The sequence below is a fragment of the Mercenaria mercenaria genome, chromosome 5, assembly GCF_021730395.1.
Source record: "Mercenaria mercenaria strain notata chromosome 5, MADL_Memer_1, whole genome shotgun sequence".
Taxonomy (NCBI): Eukaryota; Metazoa; Mollusca; class Bivalvia; order Venerida; family Veneridae; genus Mercenaria; species Mercenaria mercenaria.
Window position 1 is genome coordinate 66,137,412 of NC_069365.1, and position 18,597 is coordinate 66,156,008.

An 18,597-nucleotide genomic window follows, 5' to 3' on the forward strand; every position below is an offset into this window, starting at 1 on the left:
TTACACACCACGAATGGTAAATGCGCAATCTAACACCCGCTGGAAATACGCTTAAAATGGGTTGCGCGATTTCCGGTGCTGGTACTGCGCATCAGGACATACAATATCGACGTAGCTGGATTTTTGTTTTCGTTGATAATGACGCATTTACGAATGTATCCGAAAAAATGCACTTCGACACAAAAATGATTATGTGTGTGAAATATCTACTTAAGTCATTTAAGAATCGACTCTCTTATCACAAAATCTCTTCTAGCAGGAATTGAATCATGAAAAGTGACAATTTCCTAACACGTTTGCGTACTTTCTGGAAATGTGAAGCTTCTTATGATCAAACATGTGTAATACAGTCATGAATTGTACTTATACTTGAATAAAATTTTGCTTTTGGGGAAAAGATTTGCAAATGGTAATATCATTGATATTTCCACATTCAAGACTATTATTAGTGTTCCTCTGAAAGAGATTTTCAAGGACAAGAATACAAAATTAATGGAAAGGTAATATCACTGATACACGCACCTTCAAGATTGTTATTAGCGTTCCTCTGAAAGAGATTCTCTCGGACAAGAATACAAAGTCGGTGGAATTATAATATCACTGATATACGCACCTTCAAGATTGTTATTAGCGTTCTTCTGAAAGAGATTCTCTCGGACAAGGATACAAACTTGGCGGAGTGGTAATATCACTGATACACCCACCTTCAAAACTGTTATTAGCGTTCCTCTGATAGAGATATACAAGATTGGTGGAATGGTAATATCACTGATACACCCACCTTCAAGACTGTTATTAGCGTACCTCAGAAAGAGATTTTCTCAGATAAGAATACAAAATTGGTGGAATGGTAATATCATTGGTACTTCCACATTCAAGACTGTTATAAGCGTTCCTCTGAAAGAGATTCTCACGTACAAGAATACAAAGTTGGTGGAATGGTAATATCACTGATATACGCACCTTCAAGATTGTTATTAGCGTTCTTCTGAAAAAGATTCTCTCGGATAAGGATAAAAAATTGATGGAAAGTTAATATCACTATTACACGCACCTTCAAGATTGTTATTAGCATTCCTCTGAAAGAGATTTTCTCGGACAAGGATACAAAATTGGCGGAAAGGTAATATTACTGATACACGCACCTTCAAGATTGTTATTAGCGTTCTTCTGAAAGAGATTCTCTCGGACAAGGATACAAAATTGGTGGAATGGTAATATCACTGATACACCCACCTTCAAGATTGTTATTAGCGTTCCTCTGATAGAGATATACAAAATTGGTGGAATGGTAATATCACTGATATACCCACCTTCAAGATTGTTATTAGCGTTTCTCTGAAAGAGATTATCTCGAGTTGTAACATATAGCGGCTGAAGATCAGGTGAGGATTGTCTACTGCGTCATATCAAACAAGAGTCTTTTGCATATAACCCGTTTATAAACACATGGTTTGGAATACCAATCAGGGAAATGCTAACTGATTTATCTGCATGCTCCATTGTTTAAATAGTCTAATTTGGTTTTGCATTTATATAACGTCTACTGTAAATATTTAATTAAACAAGAGGGTTAAGAAGGACCTAAGTCGCTCACTTGACTTTGCTCCTTTGGTAAACATCCCTCAAGCGATTCATGGGATAAAGTCGTTTAAAGGTTTTTTTTTTCTCTCTATTTCCGCTCTTGATACCCCTAAATGGTGTCAAGTAAAACTATTTGAACAGACTTGAGAAAGGCTTAAGATCAAATCTTGTGAAGATACATCAAGTGATTACTGCAAAGGTTTTATCTAAAGGTTTTAGAAGTAGTCGTATAAAGGTTTTAGAAGTAGTCATATAAAGGTTTTTAGTGTAATTTTTAAATGGTATGGGCTGACAAGAAAACAAGGTGTTCAAGGTAAGCTATCATGATCACTCGCCGTATTGCATCCGTCCGTCCATCCTACCCTTCACATTTTTAAATTTAGCCTGTCTTTAGCTGTATTTGTTGGACACTGTTCTACAGATAGCGCCTTTTGAGCATATATTTACCATATATCTTAGTTGAGAATGGAGCTATAATATAGTTGATACGAATATGGTTCATCAGTGTCATGATGTGAAATAGACTAAAGGGTGGATAATTCATGTTAGGTATTGAGTTGCGTTTCTACAAAGCGACTTACGATACAAAATAGTCAAGATCCTCAAGTTTAGCTCAGTAATGGCAGAGTTATATCCAATCTCTAATTTTACCACCCTGAATCTATAGCTGGACAAGTAGGGTGACGCTGGTTGGATAGTATTAGGATAACTCTATAAACTGGGTAAAAACTGTGCTTGAAACATGTACTTTAGTCTATCCTGTTGTCTTCTGATGTTGACCCTCAGTGCATTTCGTGACAAGTAAGTGCGCTAAACACTCCGCTAACCGGAAGCTGCAAACAAATTAAATTGTACTAAAGATATGAAAGTAACATATCTCTAAGTTTGTTCCTTTTTTTAAATAAGCTTTCTGCACTGGTGAACTTCAAAAACCGTATCGTGATGCCCGCACGCCGCTAAGCTCCTACGACATCACTTAAAATCTATATTTATAGATTCAATTAGTGAAAAGCTAAGTTTACTAGGTAACTGTAAATATTAGCTCGATTATCTAAATATCATAGTATTCGAGGCATTTTAAAAATCATCCTGGCACCTGGCTAAAGGTGTTTTTTTCTTTTGTATCGTCATCAAATATAGTTTTGGCAAACAATTAAAGGAGAATATAATTATTTTCCAAGCCTTCCATCATTAATGAATGCGTGCAATTCTTTTATGCTAGCTGTTTTGTTTCTAAATATGAATTGTACCGGATCTTTATTGAAGTTTGTTTGTTAAGCAATTGTTCTCTTCTGCGCTTTTGTGTATGATATATTAGTTTTGACGGGTTTTATGTAGTTTCGGACAAAGGCATCATCAATCATAGTCGGTTGCATGCGACTGGTTCCAAAGGTTGAATTGTGTAAAATGCACATAAGAATACGAGTGGTCAACCAAAACCAATGTGATAAACATGAGAGAAGTGCATTATTGAAGGATGTTACATGTGTTTTCTGTTTCCGGACCTTTTTATATTGCTTGCTCATGTAAAAACAGAGAATATGTACTTCCTTTGACAATAGACTAGAAGTAATTGTTAATCATTATTTAGTTAAAAACAGATTTATTCAATATAATCTACAATTGCAGAATACATTATAAATATATTAAAAGCAATAAAAGTTAAAAATCATGAAATATGCTATAAATATTTTATGAGATCGAAATATAAAATACAAGCAGAACTCTTCTCAAAACTTCCCTTTCGCAACTGTTTCACAAGTGTACACAATGGTTATACCCATTTTCTCGCGCGATCAGAATATATAATTATAATCTGACATTTTCTGAATATTGCAGTCTTAAGGCTTTACTAAACCTACTAAACCTTTGTAATTGATGATCTTGCATTACTAATCAAGAGCCCTTTTCTCAAGTCTTAATCAAGACAATGCTTCTGTGAAAGGTGTTTCACTGAAATCTTTTTTAAAAGTTTCGTGTTCACATCCTAGCAACTGTTACATCCAGCAATTTTGTAGTGGTGGACAAATGCCGGATGATGGACAAATATGAATATTAACAGGCGATTCTGTGAAAAGAACATATTATAATTAAATCTATATAAAGTTTTGTGAAATGGGTTCCAGTTCCTTATCTTTAAGGAATATGTCTTCGAATTTATTTCACAATACCAACATTTTAAAAGCAAATAAAAACGTAGATATGAAATAGTAAACCATCAAAATGCATAAACCAATAATGGCATTCATGAGTTGTTACAGCAAATATAAATGCTTTCTTCTTTATACAAAATTGTACAGTTAATAGAGAAGTATATTTTCTATAAAGTGTCTAGATCTGTTTACATCGCTTATTGGTTGTGTTTTACAATAATAAAAACAAATCGAAGACAAACGCAAAAATACAGTAATCTGAACGCGGGCTCTTGCAATTATGATAATTTTAACGCTCTAATTACCAAACCATTGAAGTAGTGCAATACGTGCAACGTAGTTCAAACTACCTCAGACCTGGATATATTTCAGCACTTCGACAGAATGGCGCGTTCTCAGTTGCACTATATAAAGCTCTGAAGATAACTGCTACATGGATCGAAACGAGTCCAACAACTGTCAATGGTTTGTTGTTGCTAGTCAAAAATCCATTACTATTCCGGATGATTCATTTCAAAATACTGTCACGTTTGATTTCCAGCCGCGGCAATTTCTTTGTCAGTGACCTTTTTTCTCATGGACAGACGCCTGAGTACCTTCCCCTTTCTTATTTCATTGACAATATTATCAACGATTTTCCTATCTTCTGGTCCAGGTGGCTTCAATCCATGTGTTGTATGTCCACCTGAAAGACAGTACATTAAATGTAAGGGAGAATACTTAAACAGAACTAACGTAATTATGATGTATGAAACTGTTCACAAAAGATACATAACTTTACCGATTTAATAGGTGCTTTTTTTACCCGAAACATAATCCTCAGTGTATATATCAGATTGACTGATTTAAACAAAAATGCGTACGATGCACCAGTGTCACGACAATAATGTGATGAAAAAGGAGACCAAATGTAATGTGATGGAAGGGAGACCACTTCGAAATAGTTATCAGGCATATTCTACCATAAAACATGTATATGTATATGATATATAACCGTACTTCTGCGTCTTTCTGCTATCTCCTCCTGCGTTTTTCGTCTCTGTTCTGCTTTCATTGCATTGACTCTCCAAGTTTCCAAGTCCTGTTCGCATGTCTTAACTTTCTCACAAAAATCTTTAAATGATTCTAAAAATGCATCTATTTTGAAAGACTTTTCATTTTCGCAATAATGTATTGCTAGTTTGCCGGAGAGTTTATTCACCCGTTCTATTGCCTCTTCAGTGTCACCAATGTCGTTTTCTGCAACCTGGAATATGTATACATATGTAATTAGCGTATCAACATTATCTTGCATAGGGTATTTCAAGAAATATCCTTGTTGATTTTTCTAACTAAACCCTATATTTCAAACACTGTTAAGAAAAATAGCCAGAGATATGTTGAAAGTTTGTTGCAACCAACCATTTACTTCGAATAGGTGATTTACATACATACGACATTGAAAAATTACAGAACATGTACACATGTAAGAAGATCTATTTTACGAGTGATCTCACAGTTTGAATTGTAGTGACTTGTAAGCCCAAAAGAAATACTTTAAATCTAAATACAGCAACACCGATTAAAACATATGCAAGAAGAGTTTCTCACATTTTTGAGTTGTAGTGACTTATAAGCCAGAAAAATACTTTAAATACAGCACGCTGCTTGAAAAGCAAGAGCAAATTGCTAGGATGATCCAAGCTGGAATGCCACATAGAAGAGTCTGTTTAATATGTAACTGACTGAATTATTTGTAACTATAAAGACGTATAACGGGTCATAAATGTTTGATTTTAATTTTTTGCTTTTGCTCATTTGTTAAAAAGTATTTTGTAACAGCTCTTTCTACACAAACGTTTTATAAGCACATCACAAGTATAACTCTCTGAGGCAGTAAGGCCGTGTCCTCAGAGTGGACCAAAAAATGACAAAAGATTGATCACGCGTTTTATAGAGCTTAGATAAAATGGCGGTTATTCACACCGTTGAGCAGTAGACTGAATAAAAAGAACAACTCCAAACACTATTTTGCTATTTTTGACCGCATGGTTCTTCTTATGGATAGTTTACTTTACCATTGTTAAATTTGGTAAAAGAAATGATTGTTTACACAATATGTGTATATTATTTTAATATCTTCAACCAAATTGTTAGGAATAGTTGGGCTTTGAATATTTCCCCATTAAACTTAGTCTAGGCTAATGATAATAATTAAAGTTCATATTGTATAATTTTGTTAAAAACTTGTCCATGATTACCATTTACTTGAGTGGTTACTTATCATTAAAGAATTAATTTGAAAAAATATAAGATATATGCAGTTTGAAACAATACTTGAAAATAAAAAACATTAGAAAGGATTTACGTAGTGTTTGTTTGTTTGTTTGTTTTGGGTTTAACGCCGTTTTTCAACAGTATTTCAGTCATGTAACGGCGGGCAGTTAACCTAACCAGTGTTCCTGGATTCTGTACCAGTACAAACCTGTTCTCCGCAAGTAACTGCCAACTTCCCCACATGAACCAGAGGTGGAGGACTAATGATTTCAGACACAATGTCGTTTATCACATATTCACGGAGAACATACGCCCCGCCCGAGGATCGAACTCACGACCCCGCGATCCGTAGACCAACGCTCTTACCTACTGAGCTAAGCGGGCGGGCTTTTACGTAGTGTAGTTAATACATTATCAATTTTCTCTAAAATTTCAGTGCTAGTCGGAGAAGTGTCTATTACATAGTTTGAAAGATACATACCAAAATAAATCCTTTAAACTGTGTTTTGACTTCCTCGTCTGCATGTTCTAGCAATCCCTTCAGGCGATTTACATTGGCTTGTAAGCTTGCAAATTCCACCATCATACCATCCAAGCTGAATCTGAGAATACAATATTATACATATATAAGACCTGTACATTGTAAGTCACATGTATTTGTACTAACATATAGTTTAGCTTTACGTACACGTTAATATTGAACCCCTTCGTTAAAATACAATGTTGCTATTTCAGACCAACACTTGTCTTGGACAATGATTGACACAGAAAATAACATAATGTCAGACCATTTAAGAAATATTTTCCAAATGTGTAAATGTTTAAAGATTAAAATTATCCTTCATTAACTTTGCAAACTGTTTTCTAAAATATCCAATCGTGATATTGTGAAATTTCAACATTGAAAAGCTGTCAGATTCATTTTTAAATGTTGTTTTGTTTGAATTTAAAATTATGAAAATTCTACAAACCTCGATGCTTTTTGCAGCGGCTCTAAGAGATCATCTACAAAGTTTAGAGAGTCTTTGTTTTTTTGTTGAGCCTCTTCTACCAGGTAATGCAACAAAGTCATCTTCGCCGTATTTGACTTTGTCATGACTAGTTTATTGAGGGAACCGATACGAAACCCAATAGCACCACCAGCACTGCTTCCCTGAAATATCAACAAAACGTTTTATTTCTTGTTTCAGCCTTACAGTGTATGTATACAGATAACAATTACAGACAATAATTTAGCATTTAATCAAAGACTTAGTAATACTCTACAACTGAACATGAATCTACTCATAATATCCTGTTTTTCGTTGAATAATCTTAAATTTGTTCAAACTAACAACGATATAACTTGTCATAAATTTGGTTTAGCATTTGCAAAATACTTGGAATTTATTTAATATGTTTTCAAAAGCATAATTGATATATAAAATTACCTTGTTGAGGAAGTTTCCAGCATGAAGCACGAACCTTAGAAACACTTTGAGCGACTCGTTGTCCATGAGCTTTCTGCACACAGATGTAAGCACTTGCACATTTGGACGAATAGCTCCTAGCTGAGAATTAAAATCCCCTTTAAGGAGCATCATTTCTATTCTTAACTTAAAGTCTGATAATTTTATCAGCTGTAGAAAGAATTTTTCTGCGTTTCCAAGTTTGTCCACTTCACCTTCATAGCCTTGAATCATATCAATCTGAAAACAATACAAACAACAAATAAATGATATGTATTGTACTACTTTAGACCAGAGGACTTTTGGGCTTAATAGCATGATTTTGATGTTTGAGTTCAGCGCTTCATCAATACTATAACAGTTATGTAACGGCAGGCAGTTTACGTAACCAGTGATCCTGGAATCTGTACCAAAACTAACGTACTCAAGTAACTGCAAACTCCTTCACATGAATCACGGAGGCTGAATGATTTAAGAAACATTGTTTTTCATCAAATCGTTATGAAGAACATACGCTTCGGCCGATAATTGAACCCCCTACGCCACGATCAACAGATCTGTGTTCTCCGTACTGAGCTGAACGGACCGGCTTACATATTTTCTGAAAGCTTAGATGGTTTGATCAGCGCCATAAAATCAAACTGTTGTTCATTTATTTATGAGGCCAGTTAACTTTCCCAATGTTCCAACGTTTTGTTCTATTAGAAAGACATCTTTCTCAAGCCATTTAGAACTTTTCAAACCTCAAATCAAGAAATGTTTCCCTGTCTAAAATTCATTTTCATATATATTAAACATATTTCAAAAATCGAGTATAAATCTAAATATTTTATACATACCTCATCTTGAAGTGGAAGAAGCTTCACAAGTCCCTTCAGTTTTTCTACACCAAGACCTCTAGCATCTCCTTCTTTAATTAACTGTATTATCATTTCATTTGGTTTTCGGAACTGTTTTAGGAATATATTCAAGTTCATACTCTTCTTCGGGTCCAGTAGTGTCACCTGAAGTAGGCACAATTTAATTAAACATGTGATTCATGAAAGGGGTAGCTTAACTGTTTTCAGACCCTTTTATTTGCATTTTAAACGTATATTTTTAGATACATTAAAATTTAAGTTAAAAAATGTCTCGACAAGCCATGTGACTGAATTACGTCGTGTTTTTAAAACATTTCGCTTCAAAATACCATCATACATGTCGTTTCGAGCTAACTTAAGAAGTTAATAGAACCGTGACATACCTCTTGACTATGTGATGAGTTTCTCCGTATAAGGCCTTTGTCGTCATCAGGGGATAGCGTTGTTTTCGTAGCAGTTTCCTCCTTCTGTGAAAACATCTCTTCAAATTTACTGTAATCTACCTCGATTGAGTCTTCCATATTCAGCACTTCGTTCCAAACACTCTCTTCTGAAAGTGTAATGTACGTATTGGATAAACCTAACATGAAATGGATAGGTATATTCGCAATTCTTAACCTTTATATGATTATCTTTATGTCGAAGAAAGCGATAATTAAATGAAAAAGGTAAAACTTTCCAAAGCCTGCAGATTTATTTTGAGAATCTAAATAAACTTACTCTTAAAAGCATAAGTTGGAATTTTGTTCCAGGTAAGTGTTCTCAGTTTCTTTGAAGGGTTAGGTGTATCGATCGGTGTTGGTGCATCTGTTTGTGCAGGAGTAAGAGATCCAGGTGGTTGAGGTGCACCGGGAGGTCTTGGCGATGGTGGCGCACCGGGAGCAGCCGGAGGAGGTGGTGCACCGGGTACAACTGGTGCTGGCGGTGGCTGCCGTATACCTTGTAAAGTGATAACTGGTGGTGGCGGTGGGGCACCTGGTACACCAGGCGGAGGTGGTGGAGGGGGTGGTTGAGGTGCATTTGGAAGCCCTGGAACCGGTGGTGGTGGAGGGGCACCTGGAACTGGAGGAGGTGGTGGGGGCTTTGGTACACTCGGAATTCCAGTAATGGAACTATCAGCGTTCTCTGTTTGGATGTGTTCGTCTCTGATTGACTTTGCCCGTTCCCTTAACTTCAGTAGCAGCGATCCACTGTCTATATTGTTTTCATTGTTAAGTACTTCTTGGGTAAGTCTTTCTATTACGGTCCATGTACTTTCACTGAAATTGGAACGTTGAAAATAGGTAAGTGATAGACAATTCTTTATGGTAAGAAATGTATGGGATACTAAAACTATTTATAACTGTCCTTCTAAATACATTGTTGTTTAGCACTTTTGATTGATTGCAAACAGTAGAAACATAAGAAACGTATAAATTACGAAATGGTAATACCTTTGTGTACTGTGAGAGTCAATCTGAAGTAGGGAATGTAGAATTCCGAGCAAAGTGGCATTCAACGGTGTTCCTTGTACCTGGCAGAGCAAACATAAAAGGTTCAGAGATCTTTGTATTGTATAAAGTAGTATATCACAAATCAATTAATGGCACATTTCTAACGTAACACGTACTAAATCTGACAGCATGTTATCGTTAGACAAAAAGGAACTTGTTTTGTTCTCGCGAAGCTTTTACAATAAAATATTAAACTGCCTTTGAAGTAGCTAAACACTTTTATCTATCAAGTATATAAGAACTGCTACAGTGGAGATAATGACTTAAGTAAAATTGATGATGCTTTCACTGGAAATTGCAGTTAATGGGTTTTTAGTAGTAAAATTGATTTTAGATGCCAACGTAAGCAATTTTTACCAAGTGGTCGAAACAATTCTAAATATTTTGAAATCACAATGAGTGGTACATACGAAATAGTATAAGCATATTTCTGCTATGAAACGAAAACCTAGCTATTACAAATAACATTTTACCTTCTTATAGACAGCCATGAATACGGACTGAGGATCATTTAGATTAACAGACCCTGATTTATTCTCCTGAAGTGCATCTGTATCTGCATTATACTCTTCCTCAAACACATCACACTGAACTGTTAAATCATCGTCATCCTCACACCGTAGACTTCCGATTGTATCCAACAGGTTCAAAGCTAAAATATGTAAAATTTCAATTTTGTTTTAATATGTTTTAATGTCCAGTAAATACTTTCTGTATATGATAAGAAAATACATACATGCTACCTGATATCAGTTCCTATTGTTATAATAAGGGAATCTGGTCTATACTGCATAAACATTTCAAAAACACATTTAATTTTCATATGTTTTAGAAAGCTTACGAAAAAAAAAAACGGACTAAAATTTTGATTAAATATATATTAGAAATAATGCAACTCTGTGGCCAGTGCAGGTTCTGATATGAAATCCTTAAGTTGGTATCCTTCGCATTTATTTTTCACTGAAAAAAAAAACATGTCGCATAAAGCCGAATTTCTTTCTTAATTCTAATTGTACAAGAACATATAAATACCAAATCATGTTAACAGTATAATGATAAAACGAACTCACTGTTCATATTATTATTATCATCCTTTCCTACAACCATGTTATCACTTTTAAATAAAATAACTATATCTATACGAGTTAGAATACAAAATGACAATATTTCAGACAATTTCTTTTATATAACCACAAACACTGTGGGTGTAAAAATGTTTTGATCTTCTAGAAAATCATTAAAAAATTTAAGTTACCGCATCAGGCTTTGTTCAGATACGAAAATAGTAATATTTTAGTACTCTCTACTTGAGAAACGCTTAAAGAAGACGAGTATATATCCGGCCAAACCTTTTGACTTACCGTGAAAGTAAAGTCTTTCCGTGGGAAAATGGGAGGAGAAATATAGTTATAACGCAAATATTTCATTGAGATTACTTTGAGTAGGCCATGAGGACAGTAGGAAGTACATCTAAATATAAAAATATCAAGCGCCTAGATATTGTCGGGTCAGCGTTACTTTTAAATTTCGTAATTTACATTTTACTATATGAACCTATGTTTTAAGCCATTAAGGGCAACTTCAAGTGACAAGTTTTGAAATCATGTAAGGTCTAATACACTATGCTTTAGTTGGGGAAATATTCCAATTCCTAGATGCTAAAAACCAACGAGTGGTTGTGTACCGGATGCATAGAAAGTTAGTATCCACACTCTTAGTGAATATATTGTTAACTTTGGATCTCATTGATAAAGTAATGGTTTGCAATATCCTGACTGAAGAAATGCTTTCAGTAATTAAGAACATAAACAAAACCAATGACATATGAATAAGGGTACCCTTCTATCTTGTTGTTAGAGCGAAGACTGTTTAATACTGGCAAGCAGCACGGATACTGACAGGACAATTAGACCGCCAAAACGTTCTGGAACCCTTTCAATCAACTGCTATGATAAGCTGATTGTAAATAAAACTTGCAATTACATACCAAGGAATTCGTTTCTGATCCTCACTCTATCTCTAATGTTTTCATTGGCGAAAATGATTGCATTGATAAGTGCCATGATAGTGGTTTTGTAAGTGGCCAGTTCTGATTTTCTCACTTCATTCAGAAGCACACTCATTCGATACTGCAGTTTTTGCCAGCTCTGAAAGATAAGAAATTAATGTAAGTCGTTGTCTCATTGAATATGAACCATCAGTGACAATTCTGCAAGACAGTTACGGCATGTTAAACATGAAGTGTTGTTAAAAATGTCATAGGTATATTTTATTTTTGAATCTGTTGCTTTAGTTATACAACAGCATATGATTTTACAGATTTTAAAATATCTACATCGCTTACTTATATCTATACGTTTGAAGTACTGACTTGCACCAGTGAACAATAACATCGTAACATTTTCAGTAGTTTACTAGTATCACAGAATGAAAAAGTATGCTAACACCATGTGACACTGATAGGTTATTCTATTCTTACAATACACTTGTACAAACATAAAATTATAATATGGCCCGATTTGATTGCCAGTTATGCAAAAAAGATTAAGCTTCGTATATTCTACGATGAATAAACGGTTAATTAGAGGACTGGTAAGAGAATATTAAATTGTCACATGACGTCTAGGTTATTACTACTAGGATAAATGAAGTCGAACATCATTTTAATGAACATATTATTTCAATAAGAACATATTCTTTTGTTTTTCTTTCTATATATACCACGGTTCGTCGTTCAGATATTTAGATATTTAACCACTCAGGCTAACATCATAGTTCAATTCCTACGCACCTGAACTCTTAGCTGTGATAAATTAGGCAACAAACCACTCTAACGCCTTGATTATTTAAAAACTAACACACTTCCGCAATTTCTGTATTAGTTAACAAAACTTCGTTTGTTTAAAATTATACAGCTTAACATACACACGTACACGTGTGTGATGATACCGGAGTCTAGACATATAAGAAGTAATTACGACTGTAGGAAAAATTTGACTTTTAATGAGACTTTGTTTACCCTGTATCGTTCTAGAGCATCTAGCGTCAGGTAGTACCCATCTTTGGAGTAGACACACAATGCTGAGAGGAGTTCAAATATCTGCATCTTCACCATCAAGTTTTTGGTCTCTAGTGCTGCAAGCAAAAATGTTATATGTTACTGTAATTAATTTTCTATTTTTGTAGGTTTGTTCCGTATTTATTAATCAGTTATTGATCGAATGCTACTTTTTTGTGACCTAGGACGGGTATGAACCATATTGAAATTGCTGCCAAATCCATGAATAACGCATGCTACTCTCGGGCGATTTGCTGAATGTCCCATTAAGGTTATATCCTTCTAACGTACAAAAATATCTTTCAGTCCGTACAATTTTACAGTAGTTATCAGGAAATTATGAATGTCAGACAATAGATCTTAACAGCCCGTAGACAGAACACAGAAAAGAACCACCCGTGTTTAAATTTAATTCGCTTTCCGATAATTATACTGTTCTTGACTAAAATTCAAACTTTCTTTAATCCTATTACAAAACATAAGCTGTCTCGTTCAATTTTGTTTTTTCCGGTCAGGAAGAAAATGTGTTCAGCTTTAACTGAACATTCTAACTGAATTGTTGGTTGCTGAATTTGTTTATGTATTTCTGTGAATGACGTCACATCTGGGTGATTTACCTAAACTTAGAGTGCTGTGTGATTTACTTCAACTGGTTCAAGTAGTATCGGCCTAGACTGGATGCTGGTAAGGTAAATATAACGCCTGCCATGGGCTCGGCTGGAAAATATAACGCCTGCCGTGGGCTCGGCTGGAAATACTTTCGCCGACTACCTTTAACTTTAGACCCCCGTGCAATCTCCCGGAAAAGAGTGAAACCAAAATTTTTGTGTGTGTGAAAATAAGCTTTTGTTGTTTGTTTCTATACATACAACATAGTGAATTGAATGTGACGGGTTCTGCACATCTGATATATCAGACTATATCTGCTTACTATTTTCCTCTGTCGTGATCTATGCTCCTGTAGCAGCAGCTTTTCAATGCAGTGTAGCAACCGTTAATTATATATTTCCCTTTTATTGTTATTCTTTCAGATCTTTTGGTTCTCAAGGACCGAAAAGTTCTTTCAATTTTTAGTATCATGTATATCTGCTAAAGCTGATGCTGGGGTGGGGTGGGTGGGGGCTGCATTTTTCATTACCTCTCATCACACCCAATCTGCCTCTGCGTTCTATGATAATGGTACAGACATGAACATGCTAACTAACATAAGAATATTGTGACATCTGAGACAAAAATAGATAGCAAGTATCCATAATTTCTTACTCGGACACAAACTATCAATTTTTCTATCTTTTGGGTATACCTTATGTAAATATTGTGTGGTTTTAGGCTACCAGTGCGAACATAAACATCCTTTTGAGCGTTTTATATTTCTTTGGTATGAATGGAGAAATATCAAATATATTTTTAACTGGTAAGAAACTATAAAATAGGTAAATTTAGTCAAAATATGAAATAAAAAGAATTTTAGTTTGTTTTACATGTAGGATCAAAATATCTTTCATTCATGAACACCATAGCTTACGTTTTCACTCTTGGCTATGCCACTCGTGAGAATGGGACCTCCGTGGCCCGAGTGGTCGAGGTCATTGACTTTAAATCACTTGCCCCTCACCGATGTGGGTTCGAGCCTCATTTCTGGTATTAAATTTTTCATTTGAGGAAGCAATCCAGCTCGCTTATGGAAAGTCGGTGGTTCTATTAATGTGCCCACTCGTGATAAAATAATGCACAGATGGGCAGTTGGGGTCTTCCTCCACCATCAAAGCTTTAAGAGTATGGATATTTGACACAGGATATAGACTTGCCGTATAGATATACTTAATAATAAGTTTGCCAGCGCAACAGAAATACTTCATGTGTAGGCAATAGTCTAGCATAAAACTGCAGCTTTTATCGTTTCCGGAAGGGGTATGAACAGGAGAGTAAAATTTTACATATTCGCGTTCCTTGGCAAAGCATAAAAGTGTTGACCGTCCTATAAGGTCAGAGATTGTTATTACAAGCCGGCTTTGGATTGGTTGAAAAAAGTGTAGGGGAACCCGTAAGACTCAATGAGGCGTAAGCTGATTGAATAAAAATGTTATGTTTACAATCATAAAATTTGTGTCAAAATCAAGCAATATAATGTTTTCTGAGAAATTTGGAACATTTTACTAGTGCCTGGCTGAATGGTTGACTTTACAATTCTGTATTTAAAATAGTAGGTGTCAGTGGGCATTTTGCCTCTAAATGCCATTTTAGAAAGGGTGTAGGTTTGTCTGATGAAAAATTTTAAGAAAACGGATTGGTTACGCCTATATAAAATTGCTATTTTTATGTGTCTGAAATGCTGTCTTACTGAAAGAATCACATTTTCATGGTCATTTCTCAATTCTGGGGCATGTGACAGGGCCATTTCTTATAATGGAGGTCTATGGAAAAAGTAATAGGAGTATCTGACCTATAACGAATAAATGAAACAAATGAAAGACATTCCCGCGAGTTTCATGAACATTTACTGACGTAGACATTACTCTTTAGCTGCATAGACATTTAATGCAAGAATAGCGTTAACGCGTGTTTGTTTCTTGTAATAACATTTGCAGAATCCGTCAGGATCCGTTGGCACCAATTACTCGGGATTCTGCAGATGATCTAACACGTAAAACATGCGATATCCCAACACTGGCAAACTTTTGTTACTCAGTAAATTGCGTTTCATACGTACTCTGAAGTGATGTATGTACAACCGTCTATTTCTATAACAATACCAAAGTTTTTGCAATAGAATAAATAGTTTCTTCGAAGTGAACTTAATCTGTCAAAACGAGAGCAGAAGACAGCTTATATTGATGAATTAATACCACAAGAGCGATTTGTATTTCATGTACGTATATTCATGTATACATACAATCCACACAGTGATTTTAATATAAATTTTGAACTTTAAAAAAAAAACAAGGTAATAAAATTCACTTTAAACATTTATTTGCACATAATATAATTTCTAATATATAGAGTTTCTTATACACAGAGATATGTTAGATACTGTACAGGTTGGTGCATGACGTTATCCCGTACATTGGCTTGTTTTTTGTATAAATCGTTTTTAACTGCAAACGTAACTGTTTGTTATTATGCATACATTATGTGAATCATCTAAACCTATTACTGCATGACACGCTGGTTTCGAATACAGACATCCATAAAAACGTACTGTTCATCACAGCATGAGGAAGAATCTGTATAAAAGCTTATTTACGCAAATAGAACATACGGCAGATCTTGATGTTTATTCACACATGACTTTAAATCTGATATTGAACTTTAAAGAGAGCAATGTCCTGATGTAATCGCAGTCGCGGTTTATTCATATTTTAATTTTAAATGCAAAAAATAATAAACAAGTCAAGTAAAAGTTGTTTATAGCCAAACAAATTTAAATGTGATTAATCGTAACGTACAGGAGGAACAGACTATGAACAAAGACATAAAACAGTAGTGGCGTATTTAAAAACTGTCATTAAATTTATTCAATACATGTACTATGCGATGTGTTACCAAACAGTAGTTAATGATGATATATCATGATTTATCTTTATTAAGATCAGTCTGTTTTTGTTGCATTTAGTTTTTGAGCTAGTATGTAACAAATAGTATAGCAAACAACAATGAACAGTATAATTTGTCAATCTTTCACAAACTCAACTAGTAGTAAAATCATTGTCTCGTGTCATCTTCATGAATAAAATCATTATAAATAAAGAAACGACAGTTTGCTGTTATGGGGAGTGGCGGGAAATGTCTAGATTTACGTGTACATGCATGGAAATGGGAATATATTAAGACTTTTAAAGAGGATAATTATGTAAGCAACATATGTATTAGGGAGCGGGGAGCGGGATGGCAGGGGGTGTAAGCGGAGCGGGGAGTGGGGTGGTAGGGGGTGTGGGGGAGCGGGGGTGGGATGGTAGGGGTGTGGGGATGGGTGGTAGGGTGTAGGGGAAGTAGGGGGTAGGGGGTGTAGGGTGTAAGGTTAGGGGAATAGGTTGGTAGGTAGTAGGGGGGAAGTAGGGTGGTGAGTTGGGGGTGTTGGAAGTGAGCTGTGGGAGATGCAGGGCATCTTTACGTTTACAAATAGGTGTTTCATCACCAATAGGTATACTGTATATACATACCCGACGCAAATCTACGGCCAAATATGTTATCCTTTCTTCCTTTTATTTGTAAAAGGCAATCTAGCCCCGTCTGAGAGTTGACCACTTCACGGATACACATAATGCATTCCATTTTTAGAACCATATCTGTTAAATGGAATCCTTGAATGGCACTTAGGTCCTTTAGGCACTGAAACAGTAGCCCCAAGCCGTCAAACTCCAGAAACTCTTTCATCCAGTCTTTGTCATTTGTTTTTATAGCTCTCCGAAGTTTTGCGAGATTTTGTAAAGTCGGATTTCTAATCCACTGTAGAAAGTTTATAGCGTCGCCAAGAGAAGGATCATTTTGGAACCCTTCATCTTCAGACGAATTGGCAGCCATTTCGAGAGCAAGCATATACCCATCAGATCTATGGCGTTTAGCACGTTTCTGTTTCCGCATTGCAAACCTTGTTGCCTTTCCATCCTTTTTAGCCCCTAATTTTGGGGAGTCACAAGAAAGGTCCTTATCCATCTTATTCGTTTCTGGCTTTACATCGTCCGTATTTATTTTGTTTACTTCGTGTGTGTCATTTACTGCAATATTTGTATGTATGTTTCTATCACGTGCTGATTCACTCGATTGTATGCATGTTCGTACAGGACTTCTAGTTGTCCTTGAATTTACACCTATATTTCCCAAGGTTGCTTTACTTGTAAACGTAGCATCTGTTCTATTCGAATCACCAGATGACAGTGCCGTATTATCGTGTATTCGTCGCGTCACCTGTGGGGATTGCCCCGATTTGTCCTTTAACTCACTATGTTGGTATATTTCTTTTTTAGCGTTCGTACGTCCCATTTTCGGGGTTGTGCTCCCCGCGTTGGAAGTTGAACTTGATGGCGATGATTCTTTTTTCACATTCCAACGTGCCGATATGTTACTCGGTTCCTTATTTTGCGTTTTATTAACACCACTAAAAGAATCTTTCTTAATATCACCATTCATGAAAGCTTTTTTCATCATCTGCACTCTGGAAGCCATTTTTGTTTTGCAGTTTTCCAGTAAAATGATTATTTAATATGTAGAAGTTATTTCAACTATATCCGGTGTTAAGCATCCCTTAATGGGCCACTTATTTTGTTGTAACGTAGTAAACAATGTATAACTGTTTCAAATTCTCTTTACGTGTGCATTAGTAATGTTAAAAGTGTTTATCGAAAATGAAACTAAATACATCATTAATAATCAACACTGTTGCGTGTTATGGTAATATTGAACTATTTCTTTTTTTAAAAACACGACATTTAACTCCTGTAAAAGTGAGTCATCAATAAAATGAGATAATTCAAGCGAAAAATGTAGTATTCCTTTTAAATATAATGTTACATTTTTTTTTAAGATGACTTTGTTTTTAGAAAACTGATCACTTTGAAAGCTAGACAATGAATTTTCAAATCTGTGAAAAAAACGAGTTTTTCAGATGTATATTTAACCTTTCTTGTTTACGATAAATTAAACAATTAACACGCTAATAAAATTGCCACGATTCAGCAACAGATGTAAAGAAAATCTTGTTAAAATAACAATACGACTGAATTAAACTAGCAATCTGTAACACTTTAA

General features: G+C 35.1%; 1 protein-coding gene across 1 annotated transcript; it reads right to left on the reverse strand.

Moving 5' to 3' along the window:
• Positions 1-3,862: 3,862 nt before the first annotated feature.
• Positions 3,863-18,319, reverse strand: LOC123557467 (inverted formin-2-like). Its single transcript, XM_045348931.2, has 13 exons — positions 17,013-18,319; positions 12,814-12,929; positions 11,782-11,941; positions 10,268-10,446; positions 9,735-9,814; positions 9,022-9,560; positions 8,685-8,851; positions 8,281-8,445; positions 7,424-7,681; positions 6,965-7,146; positions 6,475-6,595; positions 4,737-4,983; positions 3,863-4,422 (listed from the first exon to the last, which is right to left on the reverse strand). The coding sequence occupies exons 1-13, from the start codon at positions 18,013-18,015 to the stop codon at positions 4,262-4,264; spliced, it is 3,378 nt and encodes a 1,125-aa protein (XP_045204866.2). The 5' UTR covers positions 18,016-18,319; the 3' UTR covers positions 3,863-4,261.
• Between the last annotated feature and the right edge of the window lie 278 nt (positions 18,320-18,597).